The sequence below is a fragment of the Engraulis encrasicolus genome, chromosome 18, assembly GCF_034702125.1.
Source record: "Engraulis encrasicolus isolate BLACKSEA-1 chromosome 18, IST_EnEncr_1.0, whole genome shotgun sequence".
Classification (NCBI taxonomy): Eukaryota; Metazoa; Chordata; class Actinopteri; order Clupeiformes; family Engraulidae; genus Engraulis; species Engraulis encrasicolus.
The window spans coordinates 39,549,359-39,573,078 of NC_085874.1; the positions used below are offsets into that span (position 1 = coordinate 39,549,359).

Below are 23,720 nucleotides of genomic sequence, written 5' to 3' on the forward strand. Positions count from 1 at the left end.
AACCCCCCTTACGACAATCGGTGGAACGTCAACCCCCAGGACCATTGCAAGCGAATGCCGGGCAAGATTTCCTCGTCGTGGCCGACATTCTAAGATAGAACTTTGGCAGCTCAAAGAGTCGCCAATCGCAAATCGTAGAAATCAAACTGTTTGATATTTGCGACTGGAAATAGAACGTCGGGCATTGCCTCGGAAGTTGCGATTAGGCATAAGATTGACAGTTGCAATTCTCTTCATGTGTGCGGCGCACCCTGACGTCAAAATCGGACACAAAATCGGGAATCGTGTAGTTTGAGCCCGGCTTTAGTCCCACTCAAAGACATTGTAAGATAAGATAAGATGAGATAAAGCTTATTGTCTGTTTGCAAAGAATTTTTTCTTGCATGACACTTCTCCACAATCCATATATAAACGCACATTATGTTTTACTCTATGGCAAGTGTAACATTGTCAGAGTCAATTCTACTCAGTGTTGTGTGAATATCAGCACTGGAATGAGAGTTAAAATTATACAGGCCACCTGCTAAATTTTACTTCTGACTCTCCTCACTGTTTGTACTGTATCTGGAGTTATACATGTTCACTCTGGACTTTTGACAACCCACTATTTCTAAACTGCGCAATAAGTATCATGTTGGGCTGTGTTGGCAATTTCTTTTTTGAATAGTGAAAGCATCCCAAAAAGGGTAATTGTTGTAAAGTGACTTGAGATGTGTGCATGTGTATGTGCCTGCATGTGTGTGTACGTGCATGCACAAATTGATGAATTGAGACTTGACTTGGCAATATTTCGAATGACTTGAGACACGGACCTGTACACTATTGACTCGAAATTTGACTTTGACATTTTGGATAGTTTTATTGGCACATTTCTTGTCTTGCAGGCCCTGGCTTATAAGCTTATATTTAGCTTCACTTGGGGACCCGTTCTCTCCAAACTAATATACCTTACCATGACATGTAACTGAAAGTCTAAATGACGGTGTGAAGAGAAATCATTAATTAATTAATTCATTCATTCATTCATTCATTCATTCATTGAAAGGCCATTGAGGCTTCCGGCAGCTTCTACAAGGACTCGGTCTCCGTGGAGGTGTTTGTGAAGGTGCTTCAGGACCTCCACGCCCCCGTGGAGGACCCTCAGCTCCACAAGCTCATCCAGCTCCACGACCGTCGCCGCGAGGGCGTCCTCAACCTCGCCGACTTCTTCAAGGGCACCAAGTACGTGCAGAAGACCATGGTGATGGCTTCCTACGGCCCCAAGAAGAAGAAGAAAGGCGGCAAGAAGGGAAAGAAGGCCAAGAAGGGGAAGTTCTCGGCGCCGTTACCCATCTGCACCGTCCCGCAGGTAGGGGTGTAAATAATAATCGAAATGAATCGATATATCACAATATAATCTGACGATTCAATCTAATTGCATCGTATCGTGGGGTACTCGTAGCTAGCCTCTTACTGCAGATGGGGTGGCAGGCAGGCCTATTCACTATTTGCTGAATATACTCAACTACATCATAACAGCATTGCTATGACAGGACCCAGAGCCTTAAGTAACAGATTACAACATAGCCATTACAATTTTGATGACAGTGAAGTTATAAAATGGGCTCTGCGTTAAGGGGTTAAGTATCGAAGATAATCGAATTGCTGACCCCTGCCCGATGCCCTAACTCTAACATAATAGAAGTGGAAAAGTAATTGGTAAAAAGTTGAATCGAATGGCATTTTATTGTATCGTGGGGCATTCACACAAGTATCGTAAATAATTTAATCGCATCGCATTGAATCATAAGATATCGATATTGAATCGTGTCGTCATGGCAGCTGTGATTTACACCCCTACCCGCGAACAGGAGCAGTTTGAGCGCCGGCCCGACGGCGGGCCGCCCACCTACATGCTGGAGGCGTACCACCACAACACGGACCACAACCGCTTCAGCCGCGACAAGCCGCCGCAGCACCCCATCGAGGACGACTCGGCCTGGTACATCGACGAGCCGCACCGGATGTTCGTGGACGTGACCTACTGCACGCGCACCGGCGACCTGGACTCGCTGCAGCTGGCCCTGGAGCAGGGCGTGCCCGTGGACGTGAAGGACCGCTTCTACAAGACGCCGCTCATGACTGCCTGCGCCTACGGCAACCACGAGGTGGCGCAGTTCCTCATTAAGATGGGGTAGGTCTCGTGCAGAAAACGTCTCGATTAAGATGGGGTACGATAGTCATGCAGAAAATGCGTTGATTAAGATGGGGTATGAGAGTCATGCAGAAAACGTCTTGATTAAGATGGGGTATGAAAGTCATGCAGAAAACGTCTCGATTAAGATGGGGTACGATAGTCATGCAGAAAATGCGTTGATTAAGATGGGGTATGAGAGTCATGCAGAAAACGTCTTGATTAAGATGGGGTATGAGAGTCATGCAGAAAACGTCTTGATTAAGATGGGGTATGAAAGTCATGCAGAAAATATATTGATTAAGATGGGGTATGAAAGTCATGCAGAAAATATATTGATTAAGATGGGGTATACAGTAAGAATCATGTAGAAAATATAACTTGATTAAGCTCAAGAGTAAGACTCCTTGGGCTATATGTCCTGGTTAAGATGGGGTAAAAGTCATGAATCATGAATGAGCTTGTTGATTAGGATGACACACACACACACACACACACACACACACACACACACACACACACACAAACACACACACACAGTGGCACACATCCACTTCAAAAGCGAAAGCAACATGCAGTAAGTACCTCTCATTCAACCACAACATCTGAGTCACTGCATGTGCAAAACAATAGACAAGCCGTCCTCATATGGCCTCTGTGAATAAGCTTAAAAAAACAAAGGCAGCCAATGGGAAGTAGTCTTTTAAAATAGAACCCTGGCTAAACAAAGGCAGCCAATAGCAAATAGTCTTTTAAAATAGAACTCTAGCTAAACAAAGGCAGCCAATGGCGAATAGTCTTTTAAAATAGAACTATAACTAAACAAAAGCATCCAACGGCAAATGACTTTTTTGAAAACATAACAAAAACCAAGACAGCCAATGACAAATAGCCTTTAAAAAGCATAACGAAACGCTTTTAAGAACATAAAGCAAAAACCAAAGGCAGACAATTGCAAATAGTGATTACTTTAAAATCATAACAGTATGAGTCTTTGAAAAGGCTAACAGAAACAATGGCCGCCAATGGCTTTTAAAAACATAACAAAAATAAAAGCAGACAATTGCAAATAGTCTTTAATAAAAAAAACATAGCAGAAACAAGCGAGCCAATACCAAATGGCTTTTAACTCGTGCTCACGGTGGGTTTGACATTCCATAGAATTCCATTGTTGTAGAATTCTACTGAGCACTAAGTGGTTAAAAACACAACAGAAGCAAACATGGGCAGCCAATGGCAAGTGAGAGACGAGCTGCCCTGAGCTGCCCTGCCCTGGACTGGCACTCACCCTCAACTCTGCAGTGTCGTCTGACAATGAGGCAGTCATAAAATACACACTTGTACACACACACACACACACACACACACACACACACACACACACACACACACACACACACACACACACACACACACACACACACACACACACTTGAACACACACACACGCACACACACACAAGCAAACACGCACACACACACACACGCACACGCACGCACACACACGTACACACTTGAACACACACACACAATTGTACACGCACACACACACACACACACTCGCCCTCGACTCTGCAGCTTCGTCTGGCGATTGTGTAAGAGCATCTGAAGTGGAAGCAATTAGCCATTATGCAATCATAAAACACTCACACACACACACACACACACACACACACACACACACACACACACACACACACACACACACACACACACAAACACACACACAGCTAGGATGGCTGCAAATAGCTCAGAATAATGATGGGAAGGAGTGACATTGCAAAAAAAAAAGAAAAGAAAAAAAAGCCTGTGGCGCAGCTCTCAACACAGCTCATCCCTCTCTGGACAAGTCCAGTTACAACATTTCTTCCCACAGAACCTCAACAAACACACATGTGGGCTTTTGAACTAACCAAAATAAGGCACACTAAACATACCGTAGTCATTTCATCAGTTTCCATTGTATTTTTTTTTATTGTTGATATGACGAGAGATGCTGTTTATTTTGATCACTAGTGAATATAATGCAGGGACTCTTAACCTTTTTGACGTCGAAGCCCATTTTTTCCAGTGCACAGTGTCCCGGGGCCCATATTACCCATGTGTATATTATATTACATTATATATTATATTATATTATATTATATTATATTATATGGTGTGACGTCATCGGTCGAATGCTCCATTCATTTCAATGGGGCTCCCCAACGTTCGCACGTCTGATATTTGAGATAAGGACGAGTTGGTCTATATCAGACCGCTGTCAATGGCAACAAGACTTTTCACTGCTAAAGCGAATGTTTCATATCACTCCGCAGGGGGTCCGGTCTTTTGTCACTCTAATCAGCTGCTGTGATAGACAACACCTGTTGTCTAGGCTACCTGTTGCCTAGCGGTGTTCCACAATGGCACTGTTTTGTTTTGCGCAGCAACAATCTTTTGACATGAAAAATTATAACAAACTTAACATTAAATAAAGGCAAAGTTCAAGTTCAAGTTCAAGTTCAAGTTTATTTTAGCCATATCAACAGTATACAAATACAGTTGTTAGGAATGTTGCTTGGTGTGCTCACACAACAACACAAACAAAAGACACAAAACTAGGGAGGGGGGGTATGAAAGAAAAAACAGGGGGGTACACAAATAAATAAACAGGGAATGGCATACAAAACATTGGAGACATAGAAAAGTGCAATGGAATATTTAAAGTGCATGGTATGTAAAGAACAGTAGTAGCATGTGCAAAGTAACAAAGGAGGTAGGAAGGCCAGGTAGTGGAGTAGCTGTAAAGTGCTAGTGCGTATTTAAGTGTCGGATGGCTTGTGGGTAGGTACTGTCCCTAGAGCGTGTGGTTTTGCTTGGGATACTGCTGCGGTACCTTTTCCCTGAAGCAATAGTGTGAATAGGTGGTGTGGCTGGGTGTGTAGGGTCAGAGGTGATGTTTTTGGCTTTAGTTAGCAAGTCTGGTGTTGTAGAGTGAGGCTAAAGTGGGAAGACTGCGGCCAATGATTTTGGAGGCCCTGCGTACCACCCTCTCCAGATGTTGCTTTTCTTGGCTGGTGGAGCTACCCATACCAGACCAAGATGGAGAAGGTGAGCACGCTTTCGATGGTGGCACTGTAAAATGGATCATGCCTGCTTGGCTGACTCCAAATTTCCTCAGTTGTCGGAGGAGAGTATAATCTTTGTTGGGCTTTTGAAATGATGAGACTGGTGTTCAGATTCCATGACAGGGACTGATGGATGGTGGTGCCTAGGAAACGGAAGGAGTCTACCCACTCCACTACCTGGCCATTAATGCAGATGGGGGTGTGCTGGCCTGCGCTTTTTCTGAAATCCACTATGAGTTCTTTAGTTTTGGATATGTTGAGAGTGAGATTGTTTACTGTGCACCACTGCACTAGATGTTCGACCTCATCGCGGTATGATGTTTCGTCTTTGTCGCGTATGAGGCCTATTACAGTGGTGGTCGTCAGCAAATTTCAAGAGTTTGACAGATGGGGAGTTGGATGTACAGCTGTTGGTGTATAGAGAGAATAACAGGGGTGACAATACACAGCCTTGTGGCGCGCCAGTGTTGAGGACCTTAGTAGATGAAATATTGTTTTGAATTTTAACACATTGTGTTCTGTTGGTCAGGAAGTTAAGCAGCCAGTGACAGAGTGATGGGTTGACACCCATGGACAGGAAAGAGTTAAACAGTCTGATAGGCAGGATAGTGTTGAAAGCTGACCTGAAACCTATGAAGAATAGGACATGGGCATGGGTGGATTTACAGTCAAGATGTTGTAGAATGAAATGAATGCAGAGTGAAACAGCATCGTCTACTCCCCTATTTGCCCTGTAGGCAAATTGGTGAGGGTCCAGTGTTATGTGTGATAGAAATTTACAGATTAGACGTTCAAAAACTTTCATTACAACAGAGGTGAGAGCGACAGGCCTATAGTCATTTAAACATGTGATGTTTGTTTTCTTAGGTACTGGGATGATTGTAGCTGATTTAAAACAAGCAGGTACAGTTGCACAATGGAGAGACCAGTTAAAAATGAAGCATAAGATAGCAGCGAGTTCATTGGCGCAGTTCTTAAGGGTGGCTGGTGTTACGCCATCAGGGCCAGCTGCCTTGTTGGTATTTTGCCGCTGTAGCAGTCTGCGCACATCATGCTCCGAGATGGAAAGAGGAGGTTGGGTATGGCCCACCCCCAGTGAGTGAGGGAGGACACTTGTTTGTGCGCAGGCGGCATCGAAACGGCAGAAAAAGTCCCCGCCATGTGTGAATCATTTAAGTATATCCATATAATAAGCTGGTTAACGTTCGGCGAGTCGGTCGCTTTGTGGAATAGCAGCACTCCGCTCCGCGTCGGGGTCTAAAGGTTCTCTCTGTCGTGCTGCTATTCCACGGTAGCAACCTTCTCGCCAAACGNTAACCCTTACATATTATATTATATTATATTATTGGCTAATATATATTATATTATGATATATAAATAAATAAATAGGCTATTACTGGAGAATTTTTTCTAATAGATTCTAATGGATGCCATATCACTATCTAAATTGGTGACAGTATGATGCAGTATGATGTCTGTGCTTTTGTTTTGCTCACAATTGAAGAGAATGCCATACTGCTACCATTGATCACACGAGATCACATGAGAGAGATAGCTGAGATTTTCCTTTGATCTCTAGTGCAGAGTATGCCATGCTGTTGTTATCTTAATGGATGACGTGACAGAGACCTATTTGATTTTGCTCACTAGGATGAACTTTTATTGTTCCCAATAGGATGTCATTGTTTTCGTACTGTAACTGGTCACACGAGAGAGCGGAGCTTTTATTTGAGTTTGTTGAGCTTGAGCTATTAAAGTGATACTGTCCCATTTCTGGAAATAAGCCCATATTACACATCCCCTTGAGTTAAATAATTGAGTTTTATCTTTCTCCTGTACTTTCAACTGTTCTCTGAGTACAGCAGTGCAAATGTTGTCTCCTAGCTAGCAGTTAACATTGACTCCTATGAGACCAGTTAGCCGCCAGCTGGTCTCATAGGACTCAATGTTAACTGCTAGCAATGAGGTAAATTTTGCACTGCCATACTCAGAGAACAGTTGAAAGTAAGAGAACGGTAAAACTCAATTATTTAACTCAAGAAGAGGTGTAATATGAGCTTATTTCCAAAAATCAATGTCACTTTAAGATGACTTGGGCCGCCATGTTGACACAGGTGCCAACAACGGGTGAGGTATCAGGGACACCTCGCCTCAGGGTGCTGGAGGACAGCGGGAGCAGCATACCACAGTCTTACAGTTGAATACTAGCAGTCAAACAGTGTACAACAATGTACAACTGCATTATATTACCCTGTATCCTGTATTCTGTTTGGATGTATTGCCTGGGGTCATGCCATGTCATTGTCATTGTCATTATCAGTGCCATTTATAAGCATAAAGGAAAACAAATAGGGCAGTAGGGTGTGTAGGGATAGCCTCGCGAGCCATCCTACGCACTTCCGCCATTGGATTGGCTCCACTACGGTAGTCTGGCCGTGCTTCTCTGTGGAGTGCCTGGAGCAGTAGAATTTTGATCGCAACGCCCCTCCAGAAAACAGCCAATAATTGAATATGCCACCCACGTGGGGGCGAAAGGGGGAGGACGCTCGTAACAATGACGTACACATCTGCGCCAGAGCCATTGGTCTGCGCTATGTTGTTGAGGAACTGCCAGCGATTGGGTGAGAGGTGTCCAATAATTTCAAACCATAACTGAGTGCAAACTTCCTGCTTCCTACAACCGCTTCAGAGCAAACAAATGCCAGACCATAAATACGAAATTAAATGTTAGTAGGCCTATTATGGGATGGTCAGGACCAGGCTAGTGTAGGGCAGTCATGGGTAAGTGGTTAGGGTGTTCGACTTGTAGCCCAAAGGTTGCCGGTTCGCCTCCCGACCCGCCAGGTTGGTGGGGGGAGTAATTAACCAGTGCTCTCCCCCATCCTCCTCCATGACTGAGGTACCCTGAGCATGGTACCGTCCCGCCGCACTGTTCCCTTGGGGCACCATTGAGGACTGCCCCTTTGCACAGGTGAGGCATAAATGCAGTGTGCAGTGTTAACTTGTGTGCTGTGGAGTGCTGTGTCACAATGACAATTGGAGTTGGAGTTTCCCAATGGGGGTTTCTCTTTCACGTTTTAAATCTTCACACTTCAAATCCGCACAATAAATGGCTTTCCTGAATGCTGCAAGCTCTTGGTCGCTAGACCTACATCAGACATAGTGCATGATACAAACCATGCTTGGAGACTAAATAAATAACAACAATAAACAAAAATACAATCAAGCAAACAAAACAAAAAAACGATACACAGAGAAGAGGCACAAATATTTTTGCTGCTAGGTGAGATTGTGTATTTATTTAACTAGGCTATCGTATGATTACAGTGACCAGTGGAAATGACTGTCAATCAACCCCTTATCCATCCTTCCCTGCAAGGGCGAACGTGAACGCCAAGGACAATTTCAGTTGGACGCCGCTGCACCACGCCTGCCACGCGGGCCAATTGGACATGGTGGAGCTACTGGTGGGGGCGGGAGCTGAGGTGGATAGCCCCGCCCTGAACGGGGCCACTCCCCTCATGAGGGCCATCGAGAGCTGCCGGCCGTCCTGCGTCGACTTCCTCATCAAGGCGGGCGCCAAGGTCAACGCCAAGAACAAGAAAGGTAAGGCAGGCTGCTTATGCCTCTTTTCCACTGCTGTTTTTTTGGTAGGCCTACGGCTCGACACAGAGCAACTCGGCTGCCATTTTTTGCTTAATGATTGAGCTGTGCTTATTTGTGAAGCAAAAAGTGGCGACCGAGTCCCGCTTTGTCGAGCCGTAAGCCTACCAAAAAAAAGCAGTGGAAAAGAGGCATTAGTGTTTCTCAACCTTTTTTGAGGTAGTGCCCCCTGGATCACATCATGAGCCTCTCAACACTGCCCTTAGTGTTACAGTAAAAAATAAAATAGACTAATGCCCCCCAATGGCAACTGAGCACCCGACTCCTACGGTAAAGTGAACCTATCTTCTACATTTTACAGTTTAGGATTGTTTTAGTCTATCGGTTCACTCTATTCTCTCTCGAGGATCTATGATTTTTTTTCCTGAACAAGAATGTTAGTAGGGCAGGCTGTGGCTACTGGTTCTAGTTTAGTATTGGTGCTCTCAAGAGCAGGTAAGGTAGGGCATGTAGTGGCTCTGGTTTTCTATTTTTATTCGCTGTTGATACTTGATACTCTGTTGATTCTAAATTGTGGTCCAATCTTAATTGAAATACAAAAAAAAAAACGACAGCACTGGCACGTGAGGACTGTCGGAAATCCACTGTATGCCAGATTACCAGTCCACAGACCCTGAAAGTATGTAGAGACAGTATACAACTGAGAAGACTGAATATTGAAGAGCATACCACGCTGATCTAAAACACATCTGTAGACACAGTCTGAAACACGTTTTTTACAAGGTAGCCTAAGGTAAGGATCAAACCGTGTCTTTCTCTCAGTTCCTCAGCTTCTCTCTGCACTTCCTCAGGTTACAAAACTGAGGTGCATTTCTGGAAACCATAGTTGCTAACTTGTTGTTTGCAGTGCAATTTCTTATTGGCAACTACTCAAGTTGCTAACTGGCTAACAACTACGCTTTCGAGAAATGCAGCCCAGGGTTGAGCAAAATTCGTTATGTACCTCAAAATGATTTTTTTTTTTTTTAAGTTGAGTTTTGGAGTGATCAGTGTGTGGTCCTCTTAATTTTTCTGTCCTGACAACTACTCACTTGCTTGCCAGCTCACATACTGGAATATGCCAAACCATGACTAAGTCGACCACAAGTGTTGGATGGTGACTTGCTTGGCAGTCCATTGGGGAACAAGTGATGGATGACGTTCTAATCCTGTGGTTCCAAAAGTGGGGGTCGGGACCCCTAGGGGGGTCGTGGATGTACTGAAGGGGGGTCATAGTAGTCTCACAGACAAGAAGGGACATTGTAGAGATACGGGAAATCCACAGGTTAACATCAACAAATAAATTAACCTAATTTGGTTAGTAACAGTGTTCACTTGTATGGTTAGTAGATGTGTATTTGATGTCATGTGAGTGTCTAGCAATATTAGCAGAAAAAAACTATGAATGGAAAATCTAGCAATATGAATGAACAAAAAAAATGAAGGCAATTTTGTTAGATATCTATTGCTAGGCTAAGACTATGGTGGGTGGTGGTTTAGGGCTGGGATAGCTAAGATATTGATAAGTCCAGAAGGGGGTCCCCGCTGAAAAAGTTTGGGAACCACTCTCCTAATCCAATATCATCTGCTCGACACAGTGCTGCAAGAAGTTCTGTTGATGAACCCAGTAGCCAGGCCACGTCCTCCTAGTCAGAGGCGCATCTTGTCACCAGACAAGGCAGGCAGCCGCTTGGGGCCCCCAGCCACTAGATGGTGAAAAACAGTTCAACTTCAAACTATAATAGCGACAATTTGTTTCGATTGTTCATTCATTTTGGCTTTTGCTTGGGGCCCCCATTGACACTAGAATCGCCTCTGCTCCTAGTGACGCAACATCTTCAGCGTTGCTACCAGTCAGATTAAGAGCAATGCAAGTACTTTCGAGTTCCCGAAAAATCGGGAATACCTCCCTCTTTGTCGGGAAGCAAACAACCATTAGCAAAACAAGGGAGGCGGGTCAACCATGCCGTTTGGGAAATGTTAATTGTTATGCTCTTGGTCAGACCAAGTCTCAAAGAGACTTGAAAGTCGATGACAATCAAGCTAGAACCCAGCTGGATATTTTTCAATAATGAACTGCCGTGTGTAGAATCAGTGTTCTCTGTGCATCTCTCTGTTGTGGCTTATTCCATCAAGAGTAATGATGGCCACCCTTTTTTTTTAAGTGTTCCTGAAAAACGTTGGCAATGCTAGTGAGTGACCAATAGTTTTTTTGCTGTGGCTAACAGTGGTGTTGCATAAACTGATGCAGCAGATGTATCATTTTATGTATCATGCATCAATTTGGGAATTGATCCATAATGACCACGAGTGTTTTTGAATAATCCGTAGTCTACATACTTACAAAAAAAAGGTATAAAAAAGTGACGGGTAGGCACATTTTTAAAGATTGTTTAATTCAGGCAGCATTTAGGCCAGTTACTTTTGGTATTTGGTATGGCATGGTAAATTAGGAAAATGTTGGCAATAAAGTTGGCGTTAATTTCTGTTATTTGAATACATTACCACTGGTCATTATCAAAGTTCCCCTTTTAAGCTGGGGGCCCTATTGGAGCCCTGAGGAAGGTCAGTAGACCGAAAGCTTGGCCTATCATTAAAAACAACACAAAGGGGATTTAAGTGTGCAGACATTTTTCTTTCAATTTCACATAGTTTTTGTTTATGTTTGGCACCTTTTAATCGAGAGTGCGGTGGGATCCGGTTAAACACAAGCTGGGGGCCAGGGGCGGAGTGGCCCACCTTTTCCCACCGGGAGAATTTTCCCCTTGGCGGCCCCTTTTAAAAAAAAAAAAAAACATAGCGAACAACATGGTTTCCTAACCAAAAAGACAAAAGCCACGAAATCTGCAGTCGTACTACATGTGGACATTAGTGTTGTCAAAATATCAACCTGAAGTGGAGAATTGTAGCCTACACCTTGATGAAATGCACAGCCAGTGGTGTAGTCTACGTAAAACGCAGGTATACGCACCCATTTAAAAATTTCAGGGATTACAGTATACCCACTTAAAATTGATTGATCCATTATTTACAATAGCACAAATATATACAGTAGACTATACACACATCAAAAAATGCTCAAATATACAGTATACCCACTTCAAAAAGTAGACTACACCACTGGAGCCATCATCACAGTCCAAAGCATTCATAGGCCTACTAGGTTAGGCTACATCACGCTACTGTTCCATGCAAATGTGCACTCCACTGTCATTTTGACAGTTTGAAATTGAAATATCGTTTAAGGAAGACAGGATGAGCATGGGCACAAAGTTTTGAGTGTGGGGATTTTTAGAAGAGTAGGCTTACAAAATATAGTATAGTAGCCTATAGCTACAAAAAGTCTGTCTACATTTGGTACGTTTACATGAGGCATTTAAATCCGATTTAACTCACTTTAAATCTCATTAAAACTTAATTCCACTTTAAAAACATCATGTAAACACTTACCGAACAGGATTTAAGTTTATTCCGATTTAAACTTAGGTCCGATTAAAGTGGGTGGTTTATTCCTCTTTTAAATCCGATTAAACACGTTCCTCTGTCATGTAACCTTTTAATCAGAATTACAATAAATCCGGTCGTTCCACGCATGCTCGTTGACCACACGATGGCGCCAAGACCGTGCTCTTTGTCAGTGAGAAAAAGATGGCGGCACTTCCTGTTGATTTTCACATGAAAGTTTTGCTTAATTTAAAGTCCCTAAGCGACTATAAATGTTGTGGCTTCCATATATTGATGTAAAAGTGCCCCACGAAGTAATTAAGCACAACAAAGTTACTCCACATCACCCTTTCACCAGTTCGTTTTTCTAAGCTAGGAGGGTGCTAACTAGCATTTGAAAGAACCAGACCCAAAGGGGATTTTACCAGCCTTGAGTCCACTGAGGGAATTCATTTTCGGGCTGAAGATAAGCTTGTGTCCCAGTAGTTCCCCGGAGGTTTGGCGACCACGCCCCCACGCCTTATTTGGCTCACTCAGCACGTGCGTCCTCAGTCCAATCGCAATGCTTTATTTTCCCCAGACGTTTAATCGCATTTAAGTGAAATTGCCATGTATACACGTCGCAAAATAACTCTTAATCCGATCTACTTAAATCCGATCTATTAGATCTGATTCAAAAACATCATGTACACGTAGCAATTGTGCAATAAACCCACCATGCAGCAAATAAGCCAAACCTAATAGCTACTTCAAACCACAACCATAAGTCAACAAAATGTATAACCAAACGGTGTAGGCCTACCTTAAAACGCTGTCTTCGTCGCAGCAAATGTCTTTGTTTCTTGCAATCACTCTACTTTAATCCACAGCTTAGGCTACACACCCAGCACTGGTTACATCAGAATCTTGTGTGGTAATTATTTTGTTCCATTTCTTCATACATAGGCTACATCCTAAATGTACCACATATAAATATATGTATGATAATAATATTATTTCGACTATAAGGAGATATACTGACGGTCTAAAAAATCAAAACAAAACCCATTGCTTCTGTTAGGCGCAGTTCTCTTCCTTACCACTTGGTGGAGTCTGTTCGTAACCCAAGTCAATAACCACAGAGCAAGTGAATGGACTGGAAAGACTGTAAACTGTAACAGTCGTGTGGAAATCGGAAAATAAATCATAATTTATTAATATTTCCATCCTTTGGTAACCAATATACATATCACAGGTTCTTCAAATACTGAAAACAAAACTGTGTTACTAAGATCTTGTAAACCTCCGCGATCTACGGTGTATGAAAATTATCAGTAGAGAAGGGGTGTGGCCAATTTACTGTTTGACACCGTCAGTGAGGTATTGCCGTCTGGTATGCGGTATAAAAATTGGCTAGTCAGCTTTTGTGAAATACAGGAAAGTGGGAAGTGGGAAGTCAGTGATAATAAGTACAATGTCAAAAACGTAAGGGCCGGTTAAGAACACAGTGCGGCTGCATTATTATATTTCACGGCCGCGGCCCACCGGGACAAGTCCCCGATCTCCCAACGGCCACTCCGCGCCTGCTGGGGGCCCTAACCAATTTGCCCTGTTTGCGGCCTGGTTCCCTCCTCCAGCCTACAGTAACTTTGATTTGCATCTCCCTCCTGCAAAGCCGACAGAAGGGAGACTCATTCTGCACCAAAATCTAGCCCTGGTCCAGACACACCAGAGACGGTGTCATTCTGGATTTCGCATAACAGAGTAACGGAGGGTGTCAGTGCCAAAAAGTTTCGCCAACAAACCACCACAGGCATTTCTGCCCTCTCAGCAGCTAAATCAGTTTGGTTGGCATCTGAGCATCCTCTCCCTGGAACAATCAATAGCAGACTGGACTTCACTTACAAGCTGCTGTCATTTAGTCAGCAGTGACTGCAGCCTAGCAGCTCATCCAACTGTATTTGTTTTTAATTATTTATTTATCCATCCATCCATCCATCTATCTAGTGGCTCTGTGTGTCATTGCCAGTACATTTCCATCTCTGCCCATGGTGAGTTGTTGCTGATCGTGATGACGATGGTCTCAGGTTATTAAATAGCTGTCATGTCTTATATGTTTATTGAATAGTGCTATACAGGCATTGCCTGGTTACCACCAGATCTAATCACAAGTGAGATTTCAGATCGGAACAATTGGGCAAAGCAGCATGAGATTTTCCAGGCTAATACATGCATACAATATTGTTTTATTTACTGAAATGACGGTGAGACAACCCTGCATAATGAGCTCAATGTGCCTGGAATGTGTGGTTTTAGGCACAAATGGAAGCAGAATTTTTTAAAAAGCCTTGAACCAAAAACCTTATACCTTGCGTTGTATGTTGTTTTCACCACATGCAGATCAGAACTGCCTGGACATCGCGCGGGCCTTCGACCATACTTTTACAGTAATCATGGTTACTCTAAGTACTCTGAACCAACCATAGTATTTTGGATCATGGTTATTCATGGTTATTCTTGCGTTGTATGTTGTTTTCACCACATGCAGATCAGAACTGCCTGGACATCGCGCGGGCCTTCGCAGACCTGAGGGTGGTGGAGCTGGTCAAAGCCAAGATGGACAGCCTGCCCAAGCCCAAGGTGGCCAACAAGATGAAGAGAGGGGCCACGGCCAAACCACCACCGAAACCCAAACAGGCCCCCCAACCCAGGCCGGCCACCGCCACCACCAACACCGCCAAGGACAAGGTTGGTAATGATTAGTGGTGTCAACAATAATCGATTCGGCAATGCAATGCAATGCGGGGCATGGGCGATCCAATTCAATGCGGCAAGTTCCAGAATCGATGCAGCATTTTTTTTTAAAGTTCTAATTACTTCCGTGGATATTTCGGGGGCAAATGAATGTTAAATTAAATAAAAGCACTTCAAAGCATTGAAAACTGCAAGACTGATACAGAAAACAGCAAATAAATTGTTGCTCAGTATCTGACTACTTGTATTGACTCAACATGACTGATGAAACATTTGCTTTGCTTTTAGTAGAAATGTACTGCATTGCAATGCATTGTAGAATTGAATCGAATCGAATCGAATCGCTACCTCCCGAATCGTAATCGAATCGAATTGTGAGGGCAGTGCCAATGCACACCACTAGTAATGATTCAACCAAACAACAAAACAAGAAGAAAAACAATTCTCTCATTGCTGATGTCTCCCACTCCATGAGAGTTGAATACGGGGGAGTCAAGAGAATGTTGGCAATGATGATGGAACCAAACCACAGAACAAGAAAAAAAAATCTCTCCCTGCTGTTGTCTCCCTTATGAAAATCTCTCTTTTTTTTTTTACTGTGGTAAACATGGTTTTACCATGGTATGCCATGGTTACTCTAAGTATTCTCAACCAACCATAGTATTACTATGGCTTATCCATGGGTTTTTTTGGGGTAACCATGAACACCGTGGTTCCTGACTAAACATGGATCATGGTTATTATTCATGGTTTGCATGGTTTTCCAGAATGGTTTGTGACTATGGTTTAACCATAGTCGAATCCCACCCTTACCTCTCCCTACACCTCCATCCATGGCTGAAGTGCGCTTGAGCAAGGCACCAAACCCCACACTGCTCCAAGAATGATTATCCAAGAATGTTATAGTTAAACCATAGTTTGAACCATGATCGAACCATAGTAAAAAAAAAACTTAAAAAAAAACCTGCTGAACCATGCTCAAAGAAACATGAAAACCAGGATTTACCATGGTCAATAAGGGCTCCCACTCCATGCCAGTGCCCCTCAGCATCTACACAAATGCAGGGGAGTCGGGAGAATGTTGGTAATGATTGAACCAAACCACATAGTAATAATAATTAGAGAAAACAAAAAATGCTCTCATTGCTGTTGTTTCCACTCCATGACAGTTCCCTCCAGCATCTACACAAATATGTGGGAGTCAGGAGAATATTCATAATGATTGAGCCAAACCACAGAAGAAGAGAAAAAATCATTGCTGATCTCTCCCACACTCGATGACGGTTCCCTCCTGCAGCTCCTCCAATACGTGGGAGTCCTTGTGAAAGTAATGGAATTGGTGATTGTTGTGATGGGTCATTGGCGTGTCAGAGGGGTTCTGTTTTGTTTTTGGTGTGGCGTTTCCATGTCAGGATAATGTTCTGCTTACATTTACCTAGAGATATTCCCATGAGAACCGGTTTTGCATTTGTTGTTAACACGGTGGTATGTCCTGTCTCACTGCTGTAGTGAAGAGAAATGCACTCAGAGTGCAGACCTCCGCCAATGAAGCTGTTTGATATAGAACCTTTGAGAGTATATACTCAATGTATAGAACATTTGACTATGTTACACCCTTTTTTTTCAAGTCTTTCTGTCTTGTTTTTGTGGAGTTCGAAACTGGAATATCAAAATTTGCCCTATCCCACAATGGTGAAGCCTCTTTTCCTAAAAATATTTCTGGATCCGGATCGTGATCCAGAACACCACCAAAATCACTTGTTCCTTTTGTCATTTCCAACGACTCCACAAAATGTCATCAACATCCGTTCATAACTTTCTGAATTATCCTGCTGACAGACAAACAAACAGACAGACAGACCAACACGACCGAAAACATAACATCCTTGGTGGAAGTAATAATTAAAGGCTTAGTGCTGCAAGATAATTAAACAGACACAGAAGCCTAGCTGTTATATATGCACTGTTCATAGTAGAAAAAAACGTCAGTTGCAGAAGTACCTGATAATTATCAGGATGTCAGGGTTTCTTGCCGTACTTAATTACTATGCTGAGATGGTATCATTACCTGCTTAAGGTAGGTTGCTCACAGTTTAGCCACTGTGTGCGTGTGCTTGTGTGTGTGTGTGTGTGTGTGTGTGTGTGTGTGTGTGTGTGTGTGTGTGTGTGTGTGTGTGTGTGTGTGTGTGTGTGTGTGTTAAAAGAGAGTCGTAAATTGTGCCTTTGTGTCTTACTTGTGGCCAGTCTAAAACGTCACACAGAGGACCAAGAGGGACGTGTCTCTTGTGACGTTTTACCAGCTGAGTGAAGACTAATGGGACATGACAGCCTAGGTTTCCCCAGGCCAGGCTAGCCACACTACTAGCTTGACAGAACCTCTCCACACACAGGCTAGCCACACCGGTAGCCCGACAGAACCTCTCCACACACAGGCTAGCTTTGGCACGCTGGTCCCCAAATCACACCTTTCACTCAGAGCAGCACCCGCAACCTCATATCAAGTTTAAATAGTTCAAAGGTTGTCGTCAGGTTTTATGTTGCTGCTAATATGGCAAACCACAAATGGGTTTACTTTGCATGCTGTTTATGTTTAATTTAATTGGTTGTTTCTGATACACTGATGGTGGCTGCTTGTGATGAATTGACCCATTGATTGATTGATAGATTGATTGATAGATTCATGAATTAGTGGACTGATTGATTGTTTTACTGATGGATTGGTTGATAATTTCCTTCCTCAGATGAGCCAAGCCCAGAGTAGCACAACGCAAACTGCGCCAACTGAGGAGAAGAGGAAAACGGACAAAAACACTGTGGTCATGTTCAACACCCAGATAATCAGCGGCCCCGCCGGGCCCATGGACATCAGCTTCAAGCCCAGAACGGTACGTTCGAGCCAAGGCTGCGCTTCTCTACAGCAGTGTTTTTCAAACTTTTTCAGACCGAGGACCACCTCGTCCCCCCAAAAATGTTCAGGGAGCACCTGTCAATTGAATTGACAGTTGACGGTTGCTAATTTGACAAGTCTAATTTCGGTGCTGATCACATCGGCTACTTTTTATTCACATTACAAGCCTGTCTTATTGTGGTGAAAATGAGACTTCAGCTATGTTTAGCTTTGTAATAATGTTACAAATATAGCTTACTGCTCGCTTGTATTGGAAAAATAGAAATCCCCTCGCGGACCACCTGAGCTCTGTCGCGGACCACTAGTGGTCCCCGGACCACAGTTTGAGAATCACTGCTCCACAGGCCCCTTGCTTATAAGTTAGCAACCCACTTGGTTGCAGTGCAACTTCTCATAGGGAACCTATGGGGCACCTAAGTCACACCCCCTACTTCCTGGTTCATGGGGCAGAGGGAGTCAAAATATTGAATGGAAGTGAACGAGGCGAATCGTGGTGGATTTGTGGTGCATAAGTGGAGGTCCAAGGTTTGGATTGGTGTTGAAAAACCATACATTTCAAGCCCAGTAATTATTTTTTGACTCCCTCTGCCCCATGAACCAGGAAGTAGAGGGCGTGACTTAGGTGCCCCATTACACTGTGTAAGTTGCTTATTGGATAGTAAAGATGCTTTCGAGAGACAGGGTTCTGGGTTACGAAAATCATTGTTGCTAGCTAGCCAGTGGGCAGCTTAATTTGAAAATGTACCAACAAAGTAGCTGATGTAGGCTACAGTAGTGAGCATCTATGGTTTTGGGAATGTGACCCTAGCCAGGAGGTCCCTCTCTTCCTGTGTTGTGCATGTACCAGCAGAGTTACCAGTGAGCTAGTTATAGAGTAACAGGTTTATGTGAGTGATTCTACGATTCCCCTACGCTTTTGGCAAAAGCAAAATGTCAATTATCAGTATTTTATTTCAACTAAATGACCTAGATATTTAAATAGTGTATATATTTAAGTTTCCAAACAAGCAAATTGCCAAGCTTAATCTTAAATAATTTGATAAATACTCTAATGAAAGCGAACATTTGCTTGATTATTTTGTCAACAGTGTTATGGACAAATACTATGTCATTTCAAACATATATAAAAGTACTACAGAGTTGAAACAACATACGTTTGAAAGTGCTTATGTCCCTTAGCAATAATGTTGTCATTAATCTGTGCAACTGATATAGAAAATGTGATTGTTGAGCTTCATGAGTAGGATTTTATGATTCACTGTGATACAGACTGACACATTTTTCATTATAAATCCCTGTAACATCTGATTTGAATTTAGTCACCCTCCTTACACAAGACTTCCTTCTCCAGAGATAATCCCTAGTGTCTGTTCATAGGATTTTTCCAACACATAAGGGATCAATAGCTGAAAAACACTTTCAAAACAGTCAACCGTGTTACTCAACTGTGTTACGGTCAACAGTGCAGGGGAATAAGTCGGCACTTTTTTAGGGGGAAAAAAACAGAGCAGACGAACCCATCTCCCTAGAAAACAAATTATTTTGTTTGTCTGTCAATATGGAGATAAATTGGCAAAAACATACTCCTCCTCCAGTGTCATCAGTGTTGCCAGATTGGGCTGGTTCCCGTCCAATTGGGCTGCTTAGGATGGCCGTGTGCGGGTAAAAATGGCATTCATCAGAAAAACCCGCCCACTTTTTGCCATAGAAATCAATAGAATTGGGCGGGATTTTGTGCTTCTAGGCGGGTTTTGAAAATGTTTTGGGCTGGAAATCATCACCCTCATCTGGCAACCCTGACTGTCATAATTGGCTAATTGTAACACCATTGACGGTAACACCGTTGACATTTCAGTCATTTTTATGGTGTTGTGCTAACTGAGGACCTCAGAAGTTCCACCACAACACCTTAATCAATTCATGTATCTGTATGCTTTATCTGTGTTTTTCTACATGTGATTTGTAATTCAGATTCTTATGAATATGTTGATAACACAGTTGACAGGCAATTTTCCCGCTATGAGAACATGAAAAAGAATGAATTAAATTATGGAAGGATGGAGCTCAAAACTTACCAAAAAGTCTTCCCATATCCTGCCAAAGAGGTTATGACATCACGTGATGTTATTCGTATGGCCTAAGGCCAAACCATTACTGATTTATGGAGGGGGTTTCAGACCGTGACACGGTTAACACAGTTTTCGTGGACACACACAAAATGGCAAATTTCATGCATAATGGAAAGGACAGTGGTCTTTCTGACAGTTTTGTCATATTGTGATGATTACTGTGAATCAACATTTGCAATCGTCTTGGGCAAAACAAGTTTCTTTACATGCTAATATGAAGACTGAATCTGACATTTGGAAAACAGGACGGCATGAAAACGCCCAAAACCAGTATTAAATATTCATTCTTGCTGAGGGAAATAATGCCATGTCTACACTTTCTGTATTATATGAAAGATAAATGTTTTCTTATAGTTAGTGGAATTGGCAAATAAAATCCACAGACTTAAAAGCGTAGGGGAATCGTAGAATCACTCATGTATAGTGTACGTCACACAGACAATATAATCATCAATAATAATCACGTCACCTGTTGTGTTGTTTGTGTGTCTTTGTCCCAGGTGTGGGACAAGCAGCAGAGCACCAGTGAGCTTAGTTACTAAATAAGCTATATAACAGCTTTATGTACAATATACATGTAATATGCAGGGCTGATAGTATTCAGGCTCCATGCCTGATTTCAGGCTTGACAGAGTTTGCAAAAATAAAAACATTGATAATAAATAGCCATTAGGTTATTGTTATCTCAGAAAGTGGTACAGGTTCAGGGTTTTCTTCTACTATCAGGCTTGAATAATGGTCCTACACGGGCTATTAAATGTTTGAATAATGTGTCAAAATAGGCCTACGTTACGTCAATATGCAGTATCTTGTAGTTGTCGTTAGAGCAGGGGAAAAACTTCAGGCTCAGGATTTTTTTTCACTATCACCCCTGAATATGTCACACAGACATCATACGATAATAATCCTGTTACCTGTTGTGTTGTTCGTGTGTCTTTGTCCCAGGTGTGGGACAAGCAGCAGAGCACCAGTAGTCTGTTGCAGCAGCGGGAGAGGAGGCGTCAGCGACTGGCAGGCGAGGTGGACTTTGATGACTTCCTCATGCCCTTTGGCACCGACATGCGCAGGAAGGCGGCAGAAGCCAAGCAATAACATGCCTGAAGGCCACCAGGAAGGGAAGAGACAGGGAGGGCAGAGATGGAATGACAAGGTGGTACAGAGATGGAATGACAAGGTGGGACAGAGATGGAATGACAAGGAGGGGCAGAGATGGAATGACAAGGAGGGAATGTAATGGAGAGACAGGGAGGGACAGTGGGAGGGAGGGGGATGGGGTGGTGAACAGACCTAGGGTGTGTTTCGCTACAACATCGTTGTTATCTTAGTTAGCAACTTACTTGGCTTGAATTCAATTTCCCATTGGAAGCCTAGTAAGTTGCTTCGTAACTGGTGAGTCCAGAACCCCAGCCACATAGTCTGGGCCTGCCTTAGTAGTTGCTGGTTATGTGATCCATGATCTGGGAGTTTTCTTTAAAAAAAATCCCAAAAAAACAAGACCCTGTTTCTCAAAAGCATCGTTGCTAACCAGTTAACAACTTAGCAGGTTGCCGATGGGAAATTGTATCGCAACCAAAATATGTGTCTAACTTAGTTAGCAATGATGCGAGAAACACACTCCTGATGTCACGTGTGGTATTTGATACTTCGAAGGCTGAGCATTGCATATGATGCAAATATAATATCTTTACAATCCAAACTTACAGCCATGTATTGTGGTACTCTCTAAGCATTGGGCCTAGCCAATATATATATATACAAATATATGTATTTTTTCATATATTTGTTTTTTTTAAATGCTCTGAAGTACATGTTTACTTTCAAGGCTCGGCATACTGTAAATACATATACAGCATTCAAATGACATGATCTGTACTAGCGTTATGGCACTGACATCGTGGACGCGTAACCTCAACAACACTAACTCAGTCTGAACAATAAGATGACAAGAATAGCTTGAGTAAATAGGTTATCCTTTTTCAAAGTACTGTTTTGCACAGTTTTGGAGCTGTTTATTAACAGCATCCTACTTACTTCTGACGACACTGCTGATGGGTGGCAACAATCAGGGATGTTTTTCATGGTGCTCTCAGCTTTTATACAGTAATTGCTCATTAGTTACTGTTAATGTCAGAAGCGGGGTTTTTTTTTGGTAAGCCTATACACTTGTAAGTTTAACGATTCGTGATGAGAATGGCTGTTGAAGATGTTTTGTAATGCACAGAAGTATTAAATTCATTCATGTTTGCTACAACAGTAGTGTGCATAGCTCTGTCTGTATTTTGTCCGTACACGTGACCACAAACGAGTGAGGCGCGTGGCAGCTGGGTTACACTTTTTACTATTATAGTGGATCTACCACATTAGGTACAGTGTAATAACCAGTGTAACAATATTTAAAGGGACACTGTGTGAGATTTTTAGTTGTTTATTTCCAGAATTCATGCTGCCCATTCACCAATGTTACCTTTTTCATGAATACTTACCACCAGCATCAAATTCTAAGTATTCATTATGACTGGAAAAATTGCACTTTTCATACATGAAAAGGGGGATCTTCTCCATGGTCCGCCATATTGAATTTCCAAAAATAGCCATTTTTAGCTGCAAAAATGACTGTACTTGGACCATACTAGAAAATATTTGTTTATTACTTAGGAAACGTTCATGTAAAGATCACATTTGGCAATAGGCAGCCGAGTTTCAACGAGCAGCATAGTTGCAGTACCTTTTTGACCATTTCCTGCATGTTCCTTTAATACCATGTAATACCAGTGTAATACCACATTGCACACAGTGCTCTGGTTATGCAGCAAGAGTGCATAAGGTCGTAGCATCACACGCATATTCCTTGCAAGAGGGGCGTCCATCCTTCACACACGATCACACAGTTAAATGAATCATTAGGAATTTTACTTGAAAGTGAGTTTATGTTACCTTGATCCAGTCACTGACAGCATAACGCACAGGACGGGTGAGTGTTGAAGAGAGGAGGAGGAGAAGGAGGATGAAGGGAGGAGGAGAGGAAAAGTGAAGGAGAGGAGGAGGATGATAGGAGAGATAAGAGATAAGAGAGGGATAAGATAAGAGAAGGAAGGCTGAGAGGAGGAGGGCCGACTTATGAAGAGATTCTTGGCATGTGACGCGTCTCCCGTCTTTCGCCGTCTGTCAAACCTGCTGCGCTCCTTTCTTTTTACACACACACACACACACACACACCGTTCTCACTGACCCACTCACACACAACAACCTCACACAGGCACATGAGGACTTAATCCCTTCACTCAGGTAAACAAACAGACCCCCCTATTCAAGAAGTCTGGTGGCAGAGTAGCCAGGTTTGTGTGTGTGTGTGTGTGTGCGTGCGACGTGCATGCGTGCCTTTGTGTGCGTGTGCGTGTGCGTGTGCGTGCGTGCGCGTGTGTATGTGTGTGTGCGTGCGTGCGCGTGTGTATGTGTGTGTGCGTGCGTGCGCGCGCGCGTGTGTGTGTGTGTGTGCGCATGAGTGTGGAACAAACAGCGCCCCCTACTGTTCAAGAGGCCTGGAGATAGTTGTCATCTTTTTCCAATCCCAGCCTTGTAAG

The 23,720-nt window shown here is 43.0% G+C and overlaps 1 protein-coding gene across 1 annotated transcript in view; it reads left to right on the forward strand.

Moving 5' to 3' along the window:
- The window catches only part of ankef1a (ankyrin repeat and EF-hand domain containing 1a), a 31,423-nt gene extending 9,890 nt beyond the window's left edge, over window positions 1-21,533 (forward strand). Inside the window, exons 7-12 of the mRNA XM_063223604.1 lie at window positions 1,046-1,348; window positions 1,851-2,173; window positions 8,663-8,889; window positions 14,897-15,096; window positions 17,844-17,987; window positions 21,085-21,533. Coding sequence (XP_063079674.1) covers window positions 1,046-1,348; window positions 1,851-2,173; window positions 8,663-8,889; window positions 14,897-15,096; window positions 17,844-17,987; window positions 21,085-21,231 — 1,344 coding nt within the window. The 3' untranslated portion in view covers window positions 21,232-21,533. The remainder of the gene's footprint in view (window positions 1-1,045; window positions 1,349-1,850; window positions 2,174-8,662; window positions 8,890-14,896; window positions 15,097-17,843; window positions 17,988-21,084) is intronic.
- Window positions 21,534-23,720: the final 2,187 nt, after the last annotated feature.